General features: G+C 31.9%; 1 protein-coding gene across 1 annotated transcript in view; it reads left to right on the forward strand.

Annotated features, from left to right (window-relative positions):
* Nucleotides 1-21,413, forward strand: part of LOC105337045 (centrosome-associated protein CEP250) — a 131,408-nt gene that overhangs the window by 32,313 nt on the left and 77,682 nt on the right. The window contains exons 10-13 of the mRNA XM_066088534.1: nucleotides 16,327-16,554; nucleotides 18,133-18,360; nucleotides 19,551-19,754; nucleotides 20,857-21,096. Coding sequence (XP_065944606.1) covers nucleotides 16,327-16,554; nucleotides 18,133-18,360; nucleotides 19,551-19,754; nucleotides 20,857-21,096 — 900 coding nt within the window. The remainder of the gene's footprint in view (nucleotides 1-16,326; nucleotides 16,555-18,132; nucleotides 18,361-19,550; nucleotides 19,755-20,856; nucleotides 21,097-21,413) is intronic.

A 21,413-nucleotide genomic window follows, 5' to 3' on the forward strand; every position in this document is an offset into this window, starting at 1 on the left:
CTTCTATTTCTTTAAGTTCACATATAATTACATGCTAGGTCAGGATTTTTTTCTAGAGAAAGGGCAGGGATATCATCGATTTCTGGGGGAGCTTAGACATATTTTGGATAGTTGTACAATGTAAGTTTTAAAAAATTGAATTATCCTCTGCTCCCCCTCCCCTATCCTCCGATCCATGCATGTATTAAAAACTCAGAATCCAATTATCATACAAAATAAAGCAACTTATTGGCTTTAAATTAAAGGGGAGAGTATTTATATATATTTCAATGTCAATTTTCTAGTAACTAAATATTTAATTGGTTTTTTTTTTAACAATGAATTTGATTTTATCAATATTGTCAAATAAATATTAGTTTACATGTAACATTAAAGTTTTAAAATTCAGAGAATTTAAAACTATGTATTACATTTTATAGATAAAAAAAATCCACCATATTGCACAACATACTGATTTTTTTTTTCAAGTGAGAGAAGATAACCAACTGGTCTATACTTTAAAACTTTAAAAGATCCGTGGGTCAGTGTCTGTGTATGGTATACATACTTTCAATAAATCAAAAGGTGTGAATGTCGCTATATTCAACCTTGTAAATTGTCAGTCTGACACCTTGTTCAAGATATTATGTAATTCCCTTATAGGGGTATTTGTGGTCTTTAGAGTATTAAGTCTAGTTGAAATATATATTTTTAAAAATATAACATGTATGAATAAACGAAATTATCTTTATATTCATCATTTTAGAAGCGTTTTTTTTATTATTTAAATCAAGTCGGATATTAAACATGTTAAATATTTATAAATCCCTTCCCCTCCCCCAGCAGTCGCTGATATCAAAATAAGTATAGTGTTAAATTAAAAATGAAATGTGTCGATAACGAACAGTGTTCAAATAATATTTCACTCTGTTACGATACTTTAAATTATAAACTTTTAAATTCTAACACTGTTAGTTATCACCACATGTCATACATCTACATGTATCTTCTCTTGCACAGCTAAGAATGTTGCCATGATATAGATGATATATATATTTGTACACTGCCTTGCAATTATCTTCAAATTGCTGTCTGGGCGCCTTTCAGACACCATTTTAATTTGTTTTACTACTTCACATTTCAAAACCTCACAAAATTAGATGCATTTCTTTACATAAAAAATTAAAGAATGATTTAGTTTAAAGGGAAAAGTGGACATTCTTTAATCGGAGCTAGTGATAAATGAAAAAAAAAATTATCAGTCAAATAATCTCTACATCATTCGAGTTTGACGTTAAATGAGACTTTCACATGAATAGCATTCGGAGACTTTTACACTTTCCAGATCACCAAATACACAATTGAGAGTTGCTCCAAAAGTAGTGTCGCAGTTGCAATAAAACCATGAAAACTCGCTGTAATGACAAAATCTCCAACTGTATTATATTTACATATATTTATTTAGATCTGAAAATTTTTAGTGCAAAACGATATTTGTGCCCGAAGACAACATATTTAGAGCGTTAGGTAAGGACAGTCGCCGCACGCCTGCGACGTTGTTTATGTATTTTTGACGTTTTGTTTTAAATTATACTTCTGTGCTTTACAAAGAAATGGTTGGGATGCTATATCCACACTTTATTGTAATTGTTTCTATTACATGTAAATATCAATACAATGTATTTTATCTGTAACATCCGGTCGTGACGGTACCAAACAAAATTCTTTGTTCTATTATTGTAATTTTCAATAGAATTTTTCAGATTGTTTTTAAAATATTACACAGTATTGAAATGGCAAATACTTGAAAAGTGGATTTCTTCTGTTGAGATATTTCAGATCTTATTGAGATGTTGATTTTCTGAGTTTGTCCGCGCGAGATCTCAATAAAGTCTAGTGACTGAACAACCAATAATTGCTATAAAATAGACCTTAACATGTTGATGTGCAGAATAGATACAGTGTATCAATTATTAGTCCATCACTTCAGTAGTCACTGAAGGTGACACCAAAAATCGGCTTTTAAAAGTTTTTGCTTTTTTAATGAAAAATTCTATCTATTTTAGATCCTTTCGAATGAAATATACGTTATCCTCATTTGAAATATTTCAGATATCTATTTGATATGTTTCTTTTCTGATTTTGTACGCGCGATATCTTAAAAACAGTAAGTGATTGAGCAACCAATCTTTGCTTTATAATAGACCTTTTCATGAATCAATAACTTGTCAATAACTCAATAACTTGTCTGTCAGTTCTGGTCATAACCAGAAGCAAGCAAAATTGTACTTTTTACTTTTATAATTTTCGATAGAATTGTCCAGACTTTTTTTTTAAATTTCAGCGCACTATTGTAATGGTAAATACATGAGTATTGCTTTTTTCTACTGAGGTATCTCAGATATTTTCAGAATCTTTTCTGATTTTGTCTGTGCAAGACTCAATAACGGAAAGTGATTGAGTAACCAAGATTTGCTATATGATAAACCTAAACATCATGGTATACATGTAGTACTGTCTCATCCGTTCTGCGTGTTTTAACCGTTTTGTATGTTATGGATGAATCTCTGTGTCTCGCACGGTTTGGGTAGATATATAAATCTTTGCCTTATCCTTTCTGAGACAATATTTACTTCGTTGGACAATCCTAAAGAGGTTGGATCCGTGAAGCTTGAAAAGGAGGCAGAGAGTAGGTGTCAGAGTGAAAACGAAAATGAAAGTACAATTGTTTACATTAGTGACTTAACGTCAGTCCTAATAAATCTATGATCGCACGATCTTAAACTATATGATATAATATGTATTCTCAGTATGTGTTCTCGGCCAATGTTTGGCAAAAAAACTTTAAAGATTTAAAAGATTTCTCAAAACCTTATATTTTCATTACGACGTTAGCCTGACGTCATCATTTCCTTACTTCTTAGAACACCAAAATTGAAATGCATTTATTGACAAGACTAGCTGTTTAACACATTTTAGAACATGTAACTGCTTATTAGACATTATTGTGAATGTATTCAAATGCAATTAATGTAAGGCTGTTAAGATACAGAAAATTGCTATTTTTGTTTTTATGAAACTCTGAGTCAATCAATGCAAAAATAAAATGCCAGGCAACTACTGACATTATAAGTAAGTAATTGAATAAAATGAATAAATAAATAAATAAATAAATAATAAAAGTTATCTCAAGCCAAAAGAAATTTAAGAATTTAATCGGTAGTACAGATTACGGAAGTTATAATTGTAAAAAAAAAGCGAAGTTAATGCATACATTCTTTTTAAAAAACATGACTTTAAATGGAAGAGTTCTTACGCACACTCATTCTTTATCTGTATAGAACAAAATGTGACAATGTATGTGACATCTTTAGATTTTCAGCACTTGATATTATAAATCTTTGTATAAACAGTCATAAACCGCATATACGCTTTTTTAAATATTTTCTTTTATACTTCTAAATATCTCATTTGTCATTTTAAAAAAAATTATGAGTTTACTATGACGGTCAACTCTTTACGTCGATTCCTATTGTGACGTCAGCAAACCCGTGAGCTACGTTAAATGTACGTGAGTATTCTAATTACATGCATATGTTACAATTTTGAAGCAATATTATATATAACGGTCTACAATTTGGATATAAAACGATAGAAAAAGAGTGCATATGCAATAAATCAATAATATGCAATAATTCACTGTTTTTGGTTGACCTATATTAACGTTTTGTGTTACTTTCGTTTTGAGTACCCAGAATTTTGCTTTCTTTTTGAATTCCTATTTAAATAGTAAATACACGCTTCTAAACAATTTGAGAGTAAAGCGTCAAAGCGGTAAGAAAGTTGATGTTGTTCATCTTTAAGATTTAGAAATAAACTAAACATAATTTGATAAAGTTGCATGATTTATTTTTATGTTTTTTTTAAATATTCAAGCAATTAATTATTAGATTTAATTTAATATTGGCGTTCAATAACTTGATGGTTTGCCTCTTTTTTGTGTGGTTTTTTTGCAGCAAGCATCATGAATGCATATTGCACTATTTAATTTAGGTGTATTTATTTTACATTTTTTTTTAAATTAAATGTCATGACCACAAAAAAAAATCAACTAGCTTAATTAGGCGATATTTATTGATATGAAAAAAAATTCGCATTATATTCCTACAATGTATAACTGTATCATTTGATCATCAATAAAAATCTTGGTCTTTCTGCCAAAATGTTAAAAAGCATGAAAATTGCATTAAAAAAACATTAACACGCAGAACATCAAATGGGATTTGTTGATCGTTGACACTATTTTTTTTTTATAGCAACACATATATTGACCGAGTTTTGCAGGTTTTAAATAATGACATAACCAAATGATCAGTTGAGTACTCTTCGAAGATAAAATAAACGTTTGCATAAACATTTTTAAAAAGCCTCTTGAAATTTGAGTTCAATATCTATTATAATAAACAAGTGTTATAATTATATATATTAATCAGTTTGTAATGCAGCATCTTCGCTAGCCAAGTGTCCGATTCGTTTTTCTCATCTTCGCTAGCCAAGTGTCCGATTCGTTTTTCTCATCTCATCTAGGGAGATGAGAAAAACGAATCGGACACTTGGCTAGCGAAGATGCCCGTGGTAATATCAACAGCAAAGGGATGCAACGTTCTGCTTCACCTTCCACCATCGATTCACCGAATACTTACATCACTATGAGGCCCGTACAGGGACAGCCTCTTCGGGCATTTGGTGACGATATCGGTGATCCCGGTTTGCGAAATGGGGAGGTCAAAAATTTAGGAGTGGGAAAAAAGTAGTTTACAGTTTATTTGCTCATATTAGATCATATTGTTTGTATTTAAGTTTTGATAATTTTAGTTATCACACATCCCAAAGTTAGTTTGTAGAGATAAACTTGAGACTTAAGAAAAATAATCAGTATGTAAAAGAAGCAGATTAATAGACAATCAATTTTTTTTTACCCCAATCGATTTCTGGTTAATCTCTCTCTCTCTCTCTCTCTCTCTCTCTCTCTCTCTCTCTCTCTGTGTTATGAATTTTCTATGCTAAAAATTGAGGCCCGAAGTCATAAAGGAATAAGCACGTTAAAATCCCGTTACGGCATCACAACCGCCAGTTCCAGCATAGATTTTATTATGAACTTTTCTACGACTACATATGATACCAATACATTACAGTCAGAAAGTGATATACATGTACATGTAATATCTCTCTCTCTGTTTAAAATTTAAAATGCATTCTGCAGTATATGTTATTTTGTAAAATTAAAACCCAACATTTGCAATGTATTTTTAAATATTTTAATCAAAAGAAATCAACATATGAGCTAGAAACTTGCACGCTTTCTTCAAAATGTACCGGAGTAGTCAAGCGCGCAGTCATGATTCATGGACATGTGTACACGAACAAACATGAATATATTTTGTGGTTTCAGTGTTTAATTGACTGTTTTTCAGTGGGTTAAAGACAGCTCATGAGACACAGAGAACTAAAAACCCGATCATTTAAACGAGGGCTTGTCGTATATCATCAATAAGGAATGCTAATGTACCTTGCTGATTGGGGGGGAGGTATTTTCCATTCCTGGCAGAATAAACATATTGACATGCACTTTTTTGATAATCAGATTCAACATGTAAAATTCAGAACTTTCACCTGAAAGCTAGGGACATTATAATAATTTTGTGATCGTAACATTCAATAACAATAGACGTTAATAAATAAAACATGCTAAATAAATTTAACGACCTTTTGCATTCTTCTGTCTAGTTGTATATATGCATAATGTTAATGCTAAATACAGCATAATTAAAATAAATATTGAAGAAAAAAAATATACTGAAGATTTGAAAATCTGATTTTTTTCTTCAAATTAATAGTACAGTGGGGTACAGGGATGGTCAGTGCCCGGTACAGTGGCGTACAGTGGGGTACTGTGCTGGTCAGTGCCCTGTACAGTGGCATACAGTGGGGTACATTGGAAGTCAGTAGGACTGTACAGTGGTGTACAGTGGGATACAGTGTTGTTCAGTAGAAATGTACAGTGGTGTACAGAGGGGTACAGTGGAAGTCAGTGAAATGTACAGTGAGGTACAGTCAATGTACAGTGGATGTCAGACAATGTCAGTCAATTTTTGGGAACATCAGTGGATTTTGAATTCAGTAGTGAAAATGGGCCTGAAACCATTTAAACCTAAATTGTTCAAAGTTAACGCGGTAGTACAAGAGTACGAGTTGGACAAAAGTGCAACGGGAAAAATCGAAGCTAAATATCAATACCGGTGAGGGTTTTATGTCGAAAGATCGACTATCCGTTTCTTAAATAATTTGAAAATAAATCATCTTATTTTAATCGTAAACAGCTTTCATTATATATCTGTACATACTGAGACCGTTTTTTTGATTGATGGAGCATGTCAGAACAAACGGTTTTATGAAACAAAAATGAAATCCGTGCACTTCATTTCAGCCCAGATACACCATATACTGGTATACTTTTAACTGTTTTGAAAAACCGAAACCCTTTGTTTATAAATTAACAGCTAGACGAGTCGGGATATATGAATATGATCTTTAGGATAGGGGTTGATGTTGATGAAATAAGATACTGGGATGGTGAGAGTGTTCTAGCTTAACGGTTAATGAATCTGCCCCAAGTTGCCGTTCCCATAAATTTTGGTTGAATTTTTAAAATGAATACGCATACCTCTCACTGAATCCATATATATGGCGAAAATTGTCAGACTTTTTCACATTTCCCCTCTTTATACACAGAGAAATTCACGAAGGAACGAACATACGTTATTAAGGGGAGTTATCCATTCGAAAATTAACGAAACTGCCCGCACAATTTGTCATCATTATCATCCGGGTCCTTTGCATGTCATTTGCAATGCAATATCCCTGTATAATTTTATTTATGATTTTAAGTTGCATGAAACAAGGACACTCAAAACAGAAAAACTATGGTGTTTTGTAATAGCAACTCGCACCTTCGCCTTCAAGGTGAAGATGCAAGATTGCGAAGGTTCGAATGCGAAAGTGTAAAGGTGCAAGGGCGAAGGTTCGAAGTGAGATGGATACTCCTATCGCCTCGTCGCCTTTGCAACTTCATAATCTGGTTTTCGCACTCTCGTATTCGTCTTTTCCCTTTCGCTTGGTCGATTACTTATAGTTCGATGCAGGTATCGTACTCGCCCGAGGTTTGTCGAAAGCTCTCGAATGTTACCGGTACGCGCTAGACAGTGTGCTGTGTGCAATTGACCTCTATGAAAGTTTATTAATATTTTACTGGGTTATCCAACATCTGTTTACCAGTGCTGGCTAAGCCTATTATATATATATATATATATATATAGTTGGAGTCAGGAAAAAAAATACATTTACAAACTATCATAAACAATCTTGAAAATATTTGAAAGAGGAAATTAACGTTGTATATGTTTTGTGTGTGGAATAGGGTGGGTAAAAAATCCATGTGGTAAATGATATGTTACTATTGTCTTTCGACCTAATTTTTAAACATATTTTGAAAACAAGTTTGTACCATGATTACGGAATGAACGTGGTCTTGTAACGACCGTGTCATGATAGACATGCCGTGCAGACAATCTGCATTCCTCTTATACAAGGTTCACTAGTGAGAATATAATTACTTGATCCTATATCTGCAACATATTAACAAGCATCCCATCAATATTGTTTATTTAGGTATCCAAATAAAATATAGTAGGCTATGGGGATGTCTTAGTCTCACTTCACCAAACAGAGCACACAGTGGAAAAAGAGAGACTGAGATCAAACGTATTTTAAAGCTCGTCAAAGTTGTATGACTTCGCGCGGGCCATCTGTGTCACCTCATAGAAAATTCATGTCAAATATGTTAAATGTACGTGTGTATTCTAATTATATGTTATAATTTTGAACCAAAATTATATATAACGGTCTACAATTTGGATATAAAATGGTAGAAAAAAGTGCATATATTTTTTTGCACTGTTTTTGGTTGACCTATATCAACGTTTTGTTTACTTTCGTTTTGAGTTCCCGGAATGTTGCTTTCTTTTTGAATTCCTATTTAAATAGTAATAAATACACGCTTCTAAACAATTTGAGAGTAAAGCGTCAATGCGGTAAGAAAGTTTGTGTTGTTCATCTTTAAAAGTTAGAAATAAACAAAACATAATTTGATAAAGTCGCATGATTTATTTTTATGGTTTTTTAAATATTCAATCAGTTAAGGTCAAGATCTAGTAAATGATTCCAGACTGACTTTTTGGTGCTAGAACCATTATGACGTCATAATTGATTTGATGAAATTTTCCCCGTATTTTACAGCTTTAAAGGAATTATGTAGAAAATAAAATAAATAATATTTTGACATTTTGACATATTCAATCAGGGGAAAAGTAATCCCGGTACCTATATTCAATTTGACATCATTTAAACAGGAGGCCAAGAGCTTGTTTAATGTCGTTTTTGGCGAGACTGTAGGCAATCTAGATATATTTCATTTGTCAAAAATGGACAAAACTCCGAGATTTGTTACTTTTATCCTTCATATTCCATAGAAATTGGTTGTTTAAAATAAAATATCCCAGAGACTCGGCTAGCTTAGGCAATATTTGTTGATATGAAAAAAATCGCATTATATGTTCCTATAATGTTTAACTGTATCATTTGATCATCAATGCAAAATCTTTGTCTTTCTGCCAAAATGTTAAATAGCATGAAAATTGCATTAAATAAACATTAGCACGCAAAACATTAACTTGACTTTGTTGATCGTTGACACTAGCAACATATCGACCGAGTTTTGCAGGTAATAAATAATGATATAACCAAACGATCAGTTGAGTACTCTTCGAAGATAAAATAAACGTTTAATTGCATAAACATTTTTAAAAAGCCTCTTGAAATTTGAGTTCAATATCTATTATTATAAACCAGCGTGATAATTATATGTGTTGACCATGTATTGATCAAACATATTTCTATATGTATTTATTCGTTTTATCTATTTCATTATCCGTTTTTGTGAAACAGTTTTAAATTTTAAATAACTGCCAGTTACACTGCGCAACTGGATTGAGTTGGCTGAGTAAAGGCTTTCGTTTTTCCTTGGTTCTCTAATTTCATTGGTCTTTCTTATTTTCATTATCCAATAAATTCAAATCTCTATTTGATATAAGTAACCGTTCAAACTAAGGAAAATTAGGCAGTATTTCATTTTCAACATCGTCGGTCAATCAAGCGTGTATCTGCTGCATCTTGTGGTATGTTAATATTATATTGACTTATATATTTCTTTACTTACCATGATAGTGATTAGCTAGGGCATTTTATTTTAATTGCAAAGTGTATACTTTATCGTATTTTTGCAGTTAAACTTGTCATAGTAATTTCTAAAACTTGTTTGTAAGTTCAAATGTAAAATTGTTACAAAACATGTTTTTATATTATAAATGAATACTGGAGTAACGGTTGCTTATTGTCAAAGATTTCAGAAACAAAACATATCAAATGTACATTTAAAACTGTATTTTATGTCTAATGTATTATTTCTTTGTTTATATGTCAATGCTTTATTTATCTATTTAATAAATCGACTGAAACTATCAACTGCCTCCTTTCTGTTCGGTAACATATATATCAATCAGTTTGTAATGCAGCGAAAGACATGAGTCGCTAAAAAAGTTTAGTTCAAAACTTGAAATCAAGTGCACGATCAAAATGTTTTACTAACAATTAAAAGGTATGGTATGGTTGCGTTTTTAATGCAACTTAAAAAATATCGATTTTTCCTGCAATGTGCAAGTAATTTTTTTTGGGTCGCAATAAAGAGAGTCGACACGGAAATACAAGTAAAAACAGATTAAGCAATCAACTTCCTTAAAGCATATAATGCATACTTATTTTTTTAACGATGCATGACACATTTTAAATATGTTTTTGTTATGTACTTAAACTGTGTCACTGGCTAAGTTTCAACCCTCAAAGCACTAAATTGCAAATAACTCGATGTTTATTTCAAGCACATATTTTAGATTGAACCTGACAATTTAACATAACAAGCTATATAATAGTAAGAAGTTTAACAGAATTGCATATGATAGAATATCTTAATTCAAAAAGTAAGTTTTTTATTAACAAAGAAAAAAAACCATGGTTGAATATGATACTTTTGTATTACAATTTGAATCGCAGTTCTTAATCACACGTATACCTGGATAAGTTTGTACCGCTAATGCTTAACTCATGCATCTAAATTTTAGAAAATAAAATAAATTCCGACAAACCAGAGGTTTAAATACGACCGTAAATTACTTTCTGTTTCATTTTGTGTTCCTAGTAAATTTAAAATTCGGGAGTGTTTTTACTTTCGTTTTGATTTACTATAAAGACTTTACTTTTACTTTTAGTGAAGAGTTGGATAGTTACGCAAAGTGAGAGCTTATAAGGTAAGATTCCCTAGATTTTTTTTAAAATTTATATAAAAATTGTTTTATTTATTGGATTGGTCGCCCTGGAAGACCTGGTGCATTCTTCTCTATGTACATACTGTTAATGCTATATTTATCATAATAAAAATGAAAAAGAAAACATCATACTGAAGATTTTGAGAAAGATTTTATTTTTCAAATTAATGGTACAGGGGCATACAGTAGAATATCAGTCAAAGTTTTACTGCGCAAGTGAATTGAGTTCCTCCTATCTGTAATTCCATTGGTTCATTCATTAAATTAACCAATTATATTGAAGCTACATGTATGTATATAATATAAGTTACCTCTAAATCTAATTAAGTTAGAGCAGTATACCGTTTCCAGAGAACACTATCCAGTCGATATCCGTAGCATCTTGTGGTATGTAAATTATATATTAACTTTTATTTTACTTATCAGTGTAAATGTTTTGTCGCTGGTTTTATTTTAATTGCATTGTCAATACCAAAGTGTATTTTTGTAATTAAAGGTACACTACTTGGATTGTGTCTGTAAAGTTCAAAGATTAAATTTCTTTACAGTGCGCACTGTAATTGATTTTTTTATGAAACGTACAATGCATTTGTTGTAACTTATAGCTAATGTAATTTCTGTCATTTTGTCAGTGTAATTTGAATAATTACATTTTAGAATTTCCTGATAATCACTTGAAAGATGACACGTAAACGTAATCATAATAGAAATAAAAAGTTGAGAAATGGAAAAATGAAAACGAGTAACAGTAACGCCAACAAACAAAATGAGAAACCAGAGAGAACTGACGATTCTGGAACACCTAGTCAAGATGACTCCGAGGTTTATATGGTATGCTCAAAAGACAAGTTAATTAAGAGACCTATTATCATGGAAAGTCATTATTCTTAATAGCAGGATAAAATTGCTAGTATAGAAAGTAAAACTAGATTGATGCATCACAGTCAAGATGTGTACCACCCAACGTTTATAGTTTATATCTCCTGCAGAAGATCTTTGAAAATAGATATGTTATTTTCATTCTTGTTTTAGGATGGTGAGAGAACCAATGATATCGCAATGACTCAATCTAACAATGACCAGACTACTCCTGAGGAAGGTACTTTACCTCATTTGTTGTTTTTTTTATCTTTCTCCGTTTTTTAATCAAAGATTATGTTTAAATATTTGAATATACATACATTGTAACCAAAAAAAAAACAAAAACAAAAACGTATCACCATCAGGTACCTTTAATAGCGTTTTATATATATAATTCATATGCGCGTAGCATTCGATGTTTAGTAATGTTTTAATACATCAATTTCCTCATACATGTATTTCCATACTGTTTGTAGAAATTGAAGTATTAAAAAAATCTCTTAATTTAATTATAAGCAAAATTTGATTTTGCCGGAATTTTCGACATTAATGTTTGTATGGAATATTAGAAGGATTTGACATCAGAAAATTTCTTTTTAATTTCTATTTTCTTCAGTAAAGCTTACACTTAATGTTTTATGACCTTTAATTAACAACAATGATATCCGTTACTTTTTTTAAATTTCATATTGAACTTTCATTAGACCAGCCTAAACATATGGAAAGAAGAACAGAGTCTATTGGTATAAACGGAGAAAAAACAGTCGTTGGTGTTAGTCCATCGCAAAGTTTCCAAACTGGAGACATTAAAGATGACCAAATGCATGGGACAGAGGAGCGACATCAACATGGACATGTGGATGAGACAGAGGAGCGACATCAACATGTGGATGGGACAGAGGAGCAGCATCAACATAGACATGTGAACAGTGATGTGGAACAGCAGAATGGACAGGCAAGACCAATAAGATTTCAATAATCAGTGAACATTCCTAAAAAAGCAAGATTGATTTTCACTTGTGATAAAAGTGTTGTTTCTTCTTTTAGTTTAAAAATCCTTGAAATAAAAATTGATATAAACTATACTCATCAAATACCGTTTTGTTAGTATCGATGGTCAGCCAGGGTCAATAGAATTCTTGAAATATTTAGACACTAGGAGCCTTATTTCGAGCCAGCAGCAACTCAATACAAAAACTATGGTTAACTAACATAAGTTGAGTATTTATCAACATACGTTTGACGTTTGTTGTCTTTGTTGTCTGGAATAAACATTTCACAGTGACGTTCTAAATGAAAAGAATTGCTTATAAAATATAATACCCAATTTAAAGTAATTTTTAGGTTTAAAAGGGTGGAAAAGTGTTGCATAATACTATCCAATGTACTCAGCAATGTGACTTATTGTGTCAGATGCATTTGTTTTTAAAAAGTGTATGCTTACATTTTAAAATTAGTTTTAAATTGCATTTTCCCTTTTACTATTACTACCATTACCTCTATTTCCTCTACTACTACTACTACTACTACTACTACTACGTCTATACATGTTCTACTACTACTACTTCTACTATTACTACTACTACTACTATTACTACTACATGTACTATTACTATTACTACTACTACTACTACTACTACTATTACTACTACATGTACTATTACTATTACTACTACTACTACTACTATTACTACTACATGTACTATTACTACTTCTATTAAAACTTGTACTACTACTATTATTTCCTCTATTACTATTTGTACTACTTCTAACACTAATTCTACTACTTTATGAGCTACTAATACTTGTACAATTACTGCTACTTCTATCACTTCTACTTCTACTACTACTACTACATGTACAACAACAACTACTACTACTGCATGTACTATTTTACTACTCTGTTTTACTAATAGATGTACTACTACCTCTACTTCTACTATTTCCACATGTATTACTACTGCTACAAGTAAGTAGTAACATGAAAGATTATAGTTTAAAGATTATCATTACATATAAAATTCTAATAGTTGTATTTATAGTAGATGTATGAGTGGTTTCAAGTAGATGTTTCTTAATGATTCTTAGGTTGACAATGACAGTACTAATACTGAGGCTGATTATAACGAACATGAAACGATGTCTCATGTAAACGGAGAAAAAACAGCCGTTGATGTTGGTCCATCGCAGAGTTTCCAAATTGGAGACATTAAACAAGACCAAATGGACGGGGCAGAAGTGCGGCATCAACATGGACATGTGGATGCGTCAGAGGAGCGGCATCAACATGAACAAGTGGATGGAACAGAGGAGCGACATCAACATAGACATGTGGATGGGATAGAGGAGCAGCCTCAACATAGACATGTTGATGGGACAGAGGAGCAGGCTCAACATGGACATGTGGAAATTGATGTGGATCAGCAGAATGGACAGGTAAGACGTATAATATTTCAATAATTAGTGAACAATTCCTAAAATAACAAGATTGATGTATCACTTTTAATAAAAGTGTTATTTCTTGTTTGAGTCTAAAAACCCTTAAATTGATATAAACTATATTCATCTGATACCGTTTTGTTCATATCGATGATCAGCCAGGGTCAATAGAATTCTTGAAAAATTCAAGACACTAGGGGCCTTATTTTGAGCCAGCAGCTACTACAATACAATAATTTGGGTTAATTATCACAAGCTGAGTATTTATCAACATACGTTTGACGTCTGTTATCATTGGTGTCTGAAATAAACATTTCACAATGACATACTACGTCAATTGAACCCACTCTTATCTTCAAATTCAAAGGTTTAGTGAAGAAAACTTTATAAAACGCGTTTAAATGAAGGGTCAGACCGCCTTTCAATGCAAGGTGGTGACAACCTATGTATAATAAAGTTTGGTTTGGGTGTTTTATAAATCATTACAGTCTTCTAGTATTATCAACCATTTTGCATATGGATTTAAGTGGTCTTAAGTTAACAGAGTATTGGCTTGTTATCTTTTTTAAGCTTTAACTCAGAAGAAGGCAGCTGTAAGTAAATGTTTTGTCTGTTAAATGATTCTCAGCAAAGGAATAAATAAAAGTATCATAAATGAAAAAAATATCCTCAGCTTAGAAAATCCGTAAATAGTTGACGTTACTTTGTGTAGGACAGGTGTACATGTACTACTACTATTACTTCTACTCATGCATGAATTACTACTATGCTACTAATAATTAAAAAACTACTACAATTACTACTACTACTACTACTACTACTACTACTACTACTACTACTACTACTACTACATGTACAACAACATCAACTAGTACCACTGCTACTACATGTACTAATACTACTCTACTAATACTTGTATTACTACTAATTACTACTATTACTACTTCTATTAATACATGTACTTCTATTACTACTACTACTCTAACTTTTACTACTACTACTACTACTTCTACTACTACAACTACTACACCCAAGTAGTAACATGAAAGATTAAAGTTTAAGGATTATAATTACATATACCGTATAACGGGTAATTTTTACTGCTGTAATTTTTTACGAATTTGTCATAAAATAGGGTGATTTGAATTTTTACGCGTTATTTTTTTACGAATTGCCCATGTCCGTAAAAATTAAAATCATCTGTGGTAAAAGGGAGGGGGGGGGGGTTACCGTGACTTTTTTACAGTTAACACACATACAAATCAGAAAATCGTTTTTCTGTTAACGATTCCTTATACATGTATTTATGAGTGTTTATACTAGGGATGTCAAATCGGTCAATTTTTAGTACTCGGTTACTCGGACGTTGTTCCGATCGAGTACCTGGGTACTCGATAAGAGTGTAAATAAATATGAACAAGTACATTGATAACTGTAAAACCTTGGTCACTTTTGTAGAAATTCCTCCTTATGTTTAAGGCGAGTGTGATTTAACATGTTTGTTGTTCCCCCCGTATAGGGTAAGTTTACTTCGCACAGCTTACATTTTACGTTTTTTGAATCTTCAGTTCTTTTAAAATATTTCCAGACCGGCGGCATTTAAGGTCTGTTCAATTTCTCTACTGTGTGCTATATAATTTATATAATAGACTATATAAACGGTGTTCAGTGAAAACAAATCATTAAAAATAACTGTCAAAAATAAGGGTAGAAGACAGCCAAAGGTGAGAAAAGCTAGGTAACAGGTGCTTGGTCACGATAACTACTATATAAACACTGCCACAGGCGATAACGGTCATTTAGCATATTTAGAGGCGTATGAAATCCTAATTACTCTATGTACAAGTGCAAGGGACATTTTAAGTTTTAAAACCGATGTTTTCATGCATTATTAAATAAACTTAGAAATATTAAATAATATACATCCGAGTAACTGAGTATCGATTTTAGTATTAGATACTCGGACGTTCGATCGAGTATCCGGGTACTTGTTGACATCCTTACTTTACACATTTAACTTTATTACATATGTGATAAACACTTTACTTATTCCTATTTATCTGGGTATCATCATTGATGTACACCATGTGCTCGTTTCAGTTGAATTTACCGGGAAAAAAAGAAAGACAACTCCATTTCAAAACTTTTTTCTCTCTCTCTCTTTCTTTCTCTCACAACTAAAAAAGACATGTACCTACTAACGTGGCATTATACGTAGTTTTTAAAAAATACTCAAGACTGAATGAAATATCTGAACTGTTATCACCACGTGACCAAAAACGCTCAAATATACCTACATGTACAGCCGTCTGGGACTGAGCTAAAGGTCATGAACATTACTATCATACGTACGATGTAGAAATTAACGTGCGGTGTTTTTTTACTTCTGTGAAAATTTATGCGTTTAATTTTTACGGATTTATAAAACTCGTAAAAATTAGCAGCACGTAAAAAATACTCGTTATACGGTATAATGCTAGTAGTTGTATCAATAGTAGATGTATGAGTAGTTTCAAGTTATAACTATTAGATGTTTATTTATGATTCTTAGGTTGACAATGACAGTACCGGTACAGAGACTGAAAATAACGGAGATGAAACAATGTCTCTTGTAAACGGAGAAAAAACAGCCGTTGATGTTGGTCCATCGCAGAGTATCCAAACTGGAGACATTAAAGATGACCAAATGGATGGGACAGAGGAGCGACATCATCATGGACATGTCGGTCGGACAGAGGAGCAACATCAACATGGACATGTGGATCAGCAGAATGGACAGGCAAGACTTACAAGATTTCAATTATCAGTGAACAATTCCTAGAATAGCAAGATTTATGTTTATGTAATAAAAATGTTACTTCTTTTTTGAGTTTAAAAATCCTTAAATGAAAATATGGAAATTGATATAAACTATACTCATCTGATACCGTTATGTTCATATCGATGATCAGCCAGGGTCAATAGAATTCTTGAAATATTTAAGACACCAGGAGCCTTATTTCGAGCCAGCAGCTACTACAATACAATAACTTGGGTTAACTCACATAAGCTGCGTATTTATCAACATACGTTTGACGTCCATTGTCTTTGTTGTCTGTAATAAACATTTCACAATGACATACTACGTCAACTGAACCCTCTCTTATCTTCAAATTCAAAGTTTTAGAGAAGAACGCTTTATAAAACGCGTTTAAATGAAGGGTCAGACCGCCTTTCAATGCCAGGTGGTGACAACCTATGTATGATAAAGTTTGGTTTGGGTGTTTTATAAATCATTACAGTCTTCTAGTATTATCAACCATTTTGCATATGGATTTGAGTGGTCTTAAGTTAACAGAGTATTGGCTTGTTATCCATTTTAAGCTCGAACTCTGAATAAGGCAGCTGTAAGTAAATATTTTGTCTATTAAACGATTCTCAACAAAGGAATAAATTAAAGTATCATAAATGAAATAAATATCCTCAGTTTAGAAAATCCGTAAATAGTGTCGCATATAATATATTTTTTATTATCAATTTTACGTTACTTTGTGTAGGACAGGTGATGTCCATATAATTTTTAGACCTATGAAAAGAAAATTTTCTAAATAAGACGAAGTGCATATAAAACAAAAATACCCATTCAAAACAAAAATTGGTTTAAAAGGGTGCAAGACGTGAAAAGAGAAATAACTTTCGTTGCATAATACTATACATGAACTTAGCAATATGACTTACGTTGTGTCTGATGCAATTTTTAAAAAATGTATCCAAACATTTTTGAATTGTTTTTAAATTTGCATTTTACCTTTTACTATTACTACCACTACTTTTTTTCTTATTTTACTATTATTTCTACTACTACTACTACTACAACTTTTACATGTACTATTACTGTTTCTACTTCTACTTGTACTACTACTGTTACTTCTACTTCTGCATGTACTTCTACTATTACTTCTACTCATGCATGAATTGCTACTATGCTACTAATACTTGGAAAACTACTACAATTACTACTACTACTACTACTACTACTACTACTACTACTACTACTACTATTACTACTACTACATGTACAACAACAACATCAACTACCACTGCTACTACATGTACTAATACTACTCTACTTATACTTGTATTACTACTACTATTATTACTACGTCTATTAATACATGTACTTCTATTACTACTACTACTTCAACTATTACTACTACTACTACTTCTACTACTACAACAACTACACGCAAGTAGTAACATGAAAGATTATAGTTTAAGGATTATCATTACAAATATAATGCTAGTAGTTGTATAATTAATAGTAGATGTATGAGTAGTTTCAAGTTATAACTATTTGATGTTTATTTATGATTCTTAGGTTGACAATGATAGTACCAGTACACAGACTGAAAAAAGCGAAGATGAAACAATGTCTCATGTAAACGGAGAAAAAACAGCCGTTGATGTTGGTCCATCGCAGAGTCTCCAAACTGGAGACATTAAAGATGACCAAATGGATTGGACAAAGGAGCGACATCATTATGGACAAGTGGATGGGACAGAGGAGCGGCATCATCATGGACATGTGGATCAGCAGAATGGACAGGCAAGACTTACAAGATTTTAATTATCAGTGAACAATTCCTAGAATAGCAAGATTTATGTTTATGTAATAAAAGTGTTATTTCTTCTTTGAGTTTAAAAATCCTTAAATGAAAATATGGAAATTTATATAAACTATACTCATCTGATACCATTTTGTTCATATCGATGATCAGCCAGGGTCAATAGAATTCTTGAAATATTTAAGACACCAGGAGCCTTATTTCGAGCCAGCAGCTACTACAACGCAATAACTTGGGTTAACTCACATAAGCTGCGTATTTATCAACATACTTTTGACGTCTGTTATCATTGTTGTCTGTAATAAACATTTCACAATGACATACTACGTCAACTGAACCCACTCTTATCTTCAAATTCAAAGTTTTAGTGAAGAACGCTTTATAAAACGCGTTTAAATGAAGGGTCAGACCGCCTTTCAATGCCAGGTGGTGACAACCTATGTATAATAAAGTTTGGTTTGGGTGTTTTATAAATCATTACAGTCTTCTAGTATTATCAACCATTTTGCATATGGATTTGAGTGGTCTTAAGTTTACAGAGTATTGCCTTGTTATCTTTTTTTAAGCTCTAAATCTGAATAAGGTTGCTGTAAGTAAATTTTTTGTCTGTTAAATGATTCTCAACAAAGGAATAAATAAAAGTATAATTAATGAAAAATTATCCTCAGTTTAGAAAATCCGTAAATAGTGTCGCATATAATATTTTTTTTTATCAATTTCATGTTACTTGTGTAGGACAGGTGTTGTGCTACTACTGTTACTTCTCCTTCTACATGTACTACTACTACTACTACTTCTACTCATGCATGAACTACTACTATGCTACTAATACTTGAAAAACTACTACAATTACTACTACTACTACTACTACTACATGTATAACAACAACATCAACTACCACTGCTACTACATGTACCAATACTACTCTACTAATACTTGTATTACTCTTACTATTACTACTTCTATTAATACATGTACTTCTATTACTACTACTACTTCAACTATTACTACAACTACTACTACTACTACAACTACTACACGCAAGTAGTAACATGAAAATTATAGTTTAAGGATTATCATTACATACATAATGCTAGTAGTTGTGTAATTAATAGTAGATGTATGAGTAGTTTCAAGTTATAACTATTAGATGTTTATTGATGATTCTTAGGTTGACAATGCCAGTACAAGTACAGAGACTGAAAATAGCGAAGATGAAACAATGTCTCATGTAAACGGAGAAAAAACAGCCGTTGATGTTGGTCCATCGCAGAGTCTCCAAACTGGAGACATTAAAGATGACCAAATGGATGGGACAGAGGAGCGACATCATCATGGACATGTGGACATTGGTGTGGATCAGCAGAATGGACAGGCAAGACTAATAAGATTTGAATAATCAGTGAACAATTCCTAAAATAGCAAGATTTATGTTTCACTTGTAACAAAGTGTTATTTCGTTTTTGAGTCTAAAAATCCTTAAATGTAAATATGGAAATTGATATAAACTAAACTCATCTGATACCATATTGTTCATATCGATGATCAGCCAGGGTCAATAGAATTCTTGAAATATTCAAGACACTAGGAGTCTTATTTCGAGCCAGCAGCAACTTCAATAATTCCGTAAATGGTGTCACATATATTATTTTTATTACCAATTTCACGTTATTTTAACGGGACAAACCAACAGGTTACGTCACGTATTTTTTAAAGACCAATGAAAAGAAAATTTTCTAAATGAAAAGAATTGCATATAAAATAAAATTACCCAATTTAAAGTAATTTTTTGGTTTAAAAGTGTGGAAAAATGTAAAAGACGTAAAAAGAGAATCAACCTTTGTTGCATAATAATATCCAATGTACTAAACAATGTTACTTATTGTGTCAGATGAATCTATTTTTAAAAAGTTTATGCTAACATTTTAAAATTAATTTTGAAATTGCATTTTACCTTTTTACTATTACTACCACTACCTCTTCTTCTACTTCTACAACAACAACAACAACAACAACAACTACTACTACTACTTCTATACATGTTCTACTACTACTACTACTACTACTACTACTACTACATGTACTATTACTACTTCTATTAAAACTTGTACTACTACTATTACTTCCTCTATTACTATATGTACTACTACTAACACTTCTTTTACTACTTTATGAACTACTACTATGCTACTAATACTTGTACTATTACTGCTACTTCTATCACTTCTACTTCTACTACTACTACATGTACAACAACTACTACTGCATGTACTATTTTACTACTCTATTCTACTAAAAGATGTATTACTACCTCTACTTCTACTATTACTACATATACTACTACTGCTACAAGTAAGTAGTAACATGAAAGATTATAGTTTAAGGATTATCATTACATATACAAGTCTGATAGTTATATTTAAAGTAGATGTACATGTATGAGTGGTTTCAAGTAGATGTTTATTAATGATTCTTAGGTTGACAATGACAGTACTAATACAGAGGCTGATAATAACGAACATGAAACGATGTCTCATGTAAACGGAGAAAAAACGGGCGTTGATGATGGTTCATCGCAGAGTTTCCAAAATGGAGACATTAAACATGACGAAATGGACGGGGCAGAGGTGCAGCAGCAACATGGACATGTGGATGGGACAGAGGAGCAGGCTCAACATGGACCTGTGGACATGGGTGTTGATCAGCAGATTAGACAGGCAAGACTAATAAGTTTTTACTTTCTGATTAATCAGTGAAAAATTCGTAAAGAAGCAAGATTTATGTTTCACTTGTAATGAAAGTGTTATTTCTTCTTTGAGTCTAAAAATCTTTAACAGTAAATATGGAAATTGATATAAACTATATTCATTTGATACCATTTTGTTCATATCGATGACCAGCCAGGGTCAATAGAAGTCTTGAAATATTAAAGACACTAGGGGTCTTATTTCGAGCCAGCAGCTACTACAATACAATAATTTGGGTTAACTAACACAAGCTGAGTATTTATCAACATACGTTTTACGTCTGTTAT

The sequence above is a fragment of the Magallana gigas genome, chromosome 6 (assembly GCF_963853765.1).
Source record: "Magallana gigas chromosome 6, xbMagGiga1.1, whole genome shotgun sequence".
Lineage (NCBI taxonomy): Eukaryota > Metazoa > Mollusca > Bivalvia > Ostreida > Ostreidae > Magallana > Magallana gigas.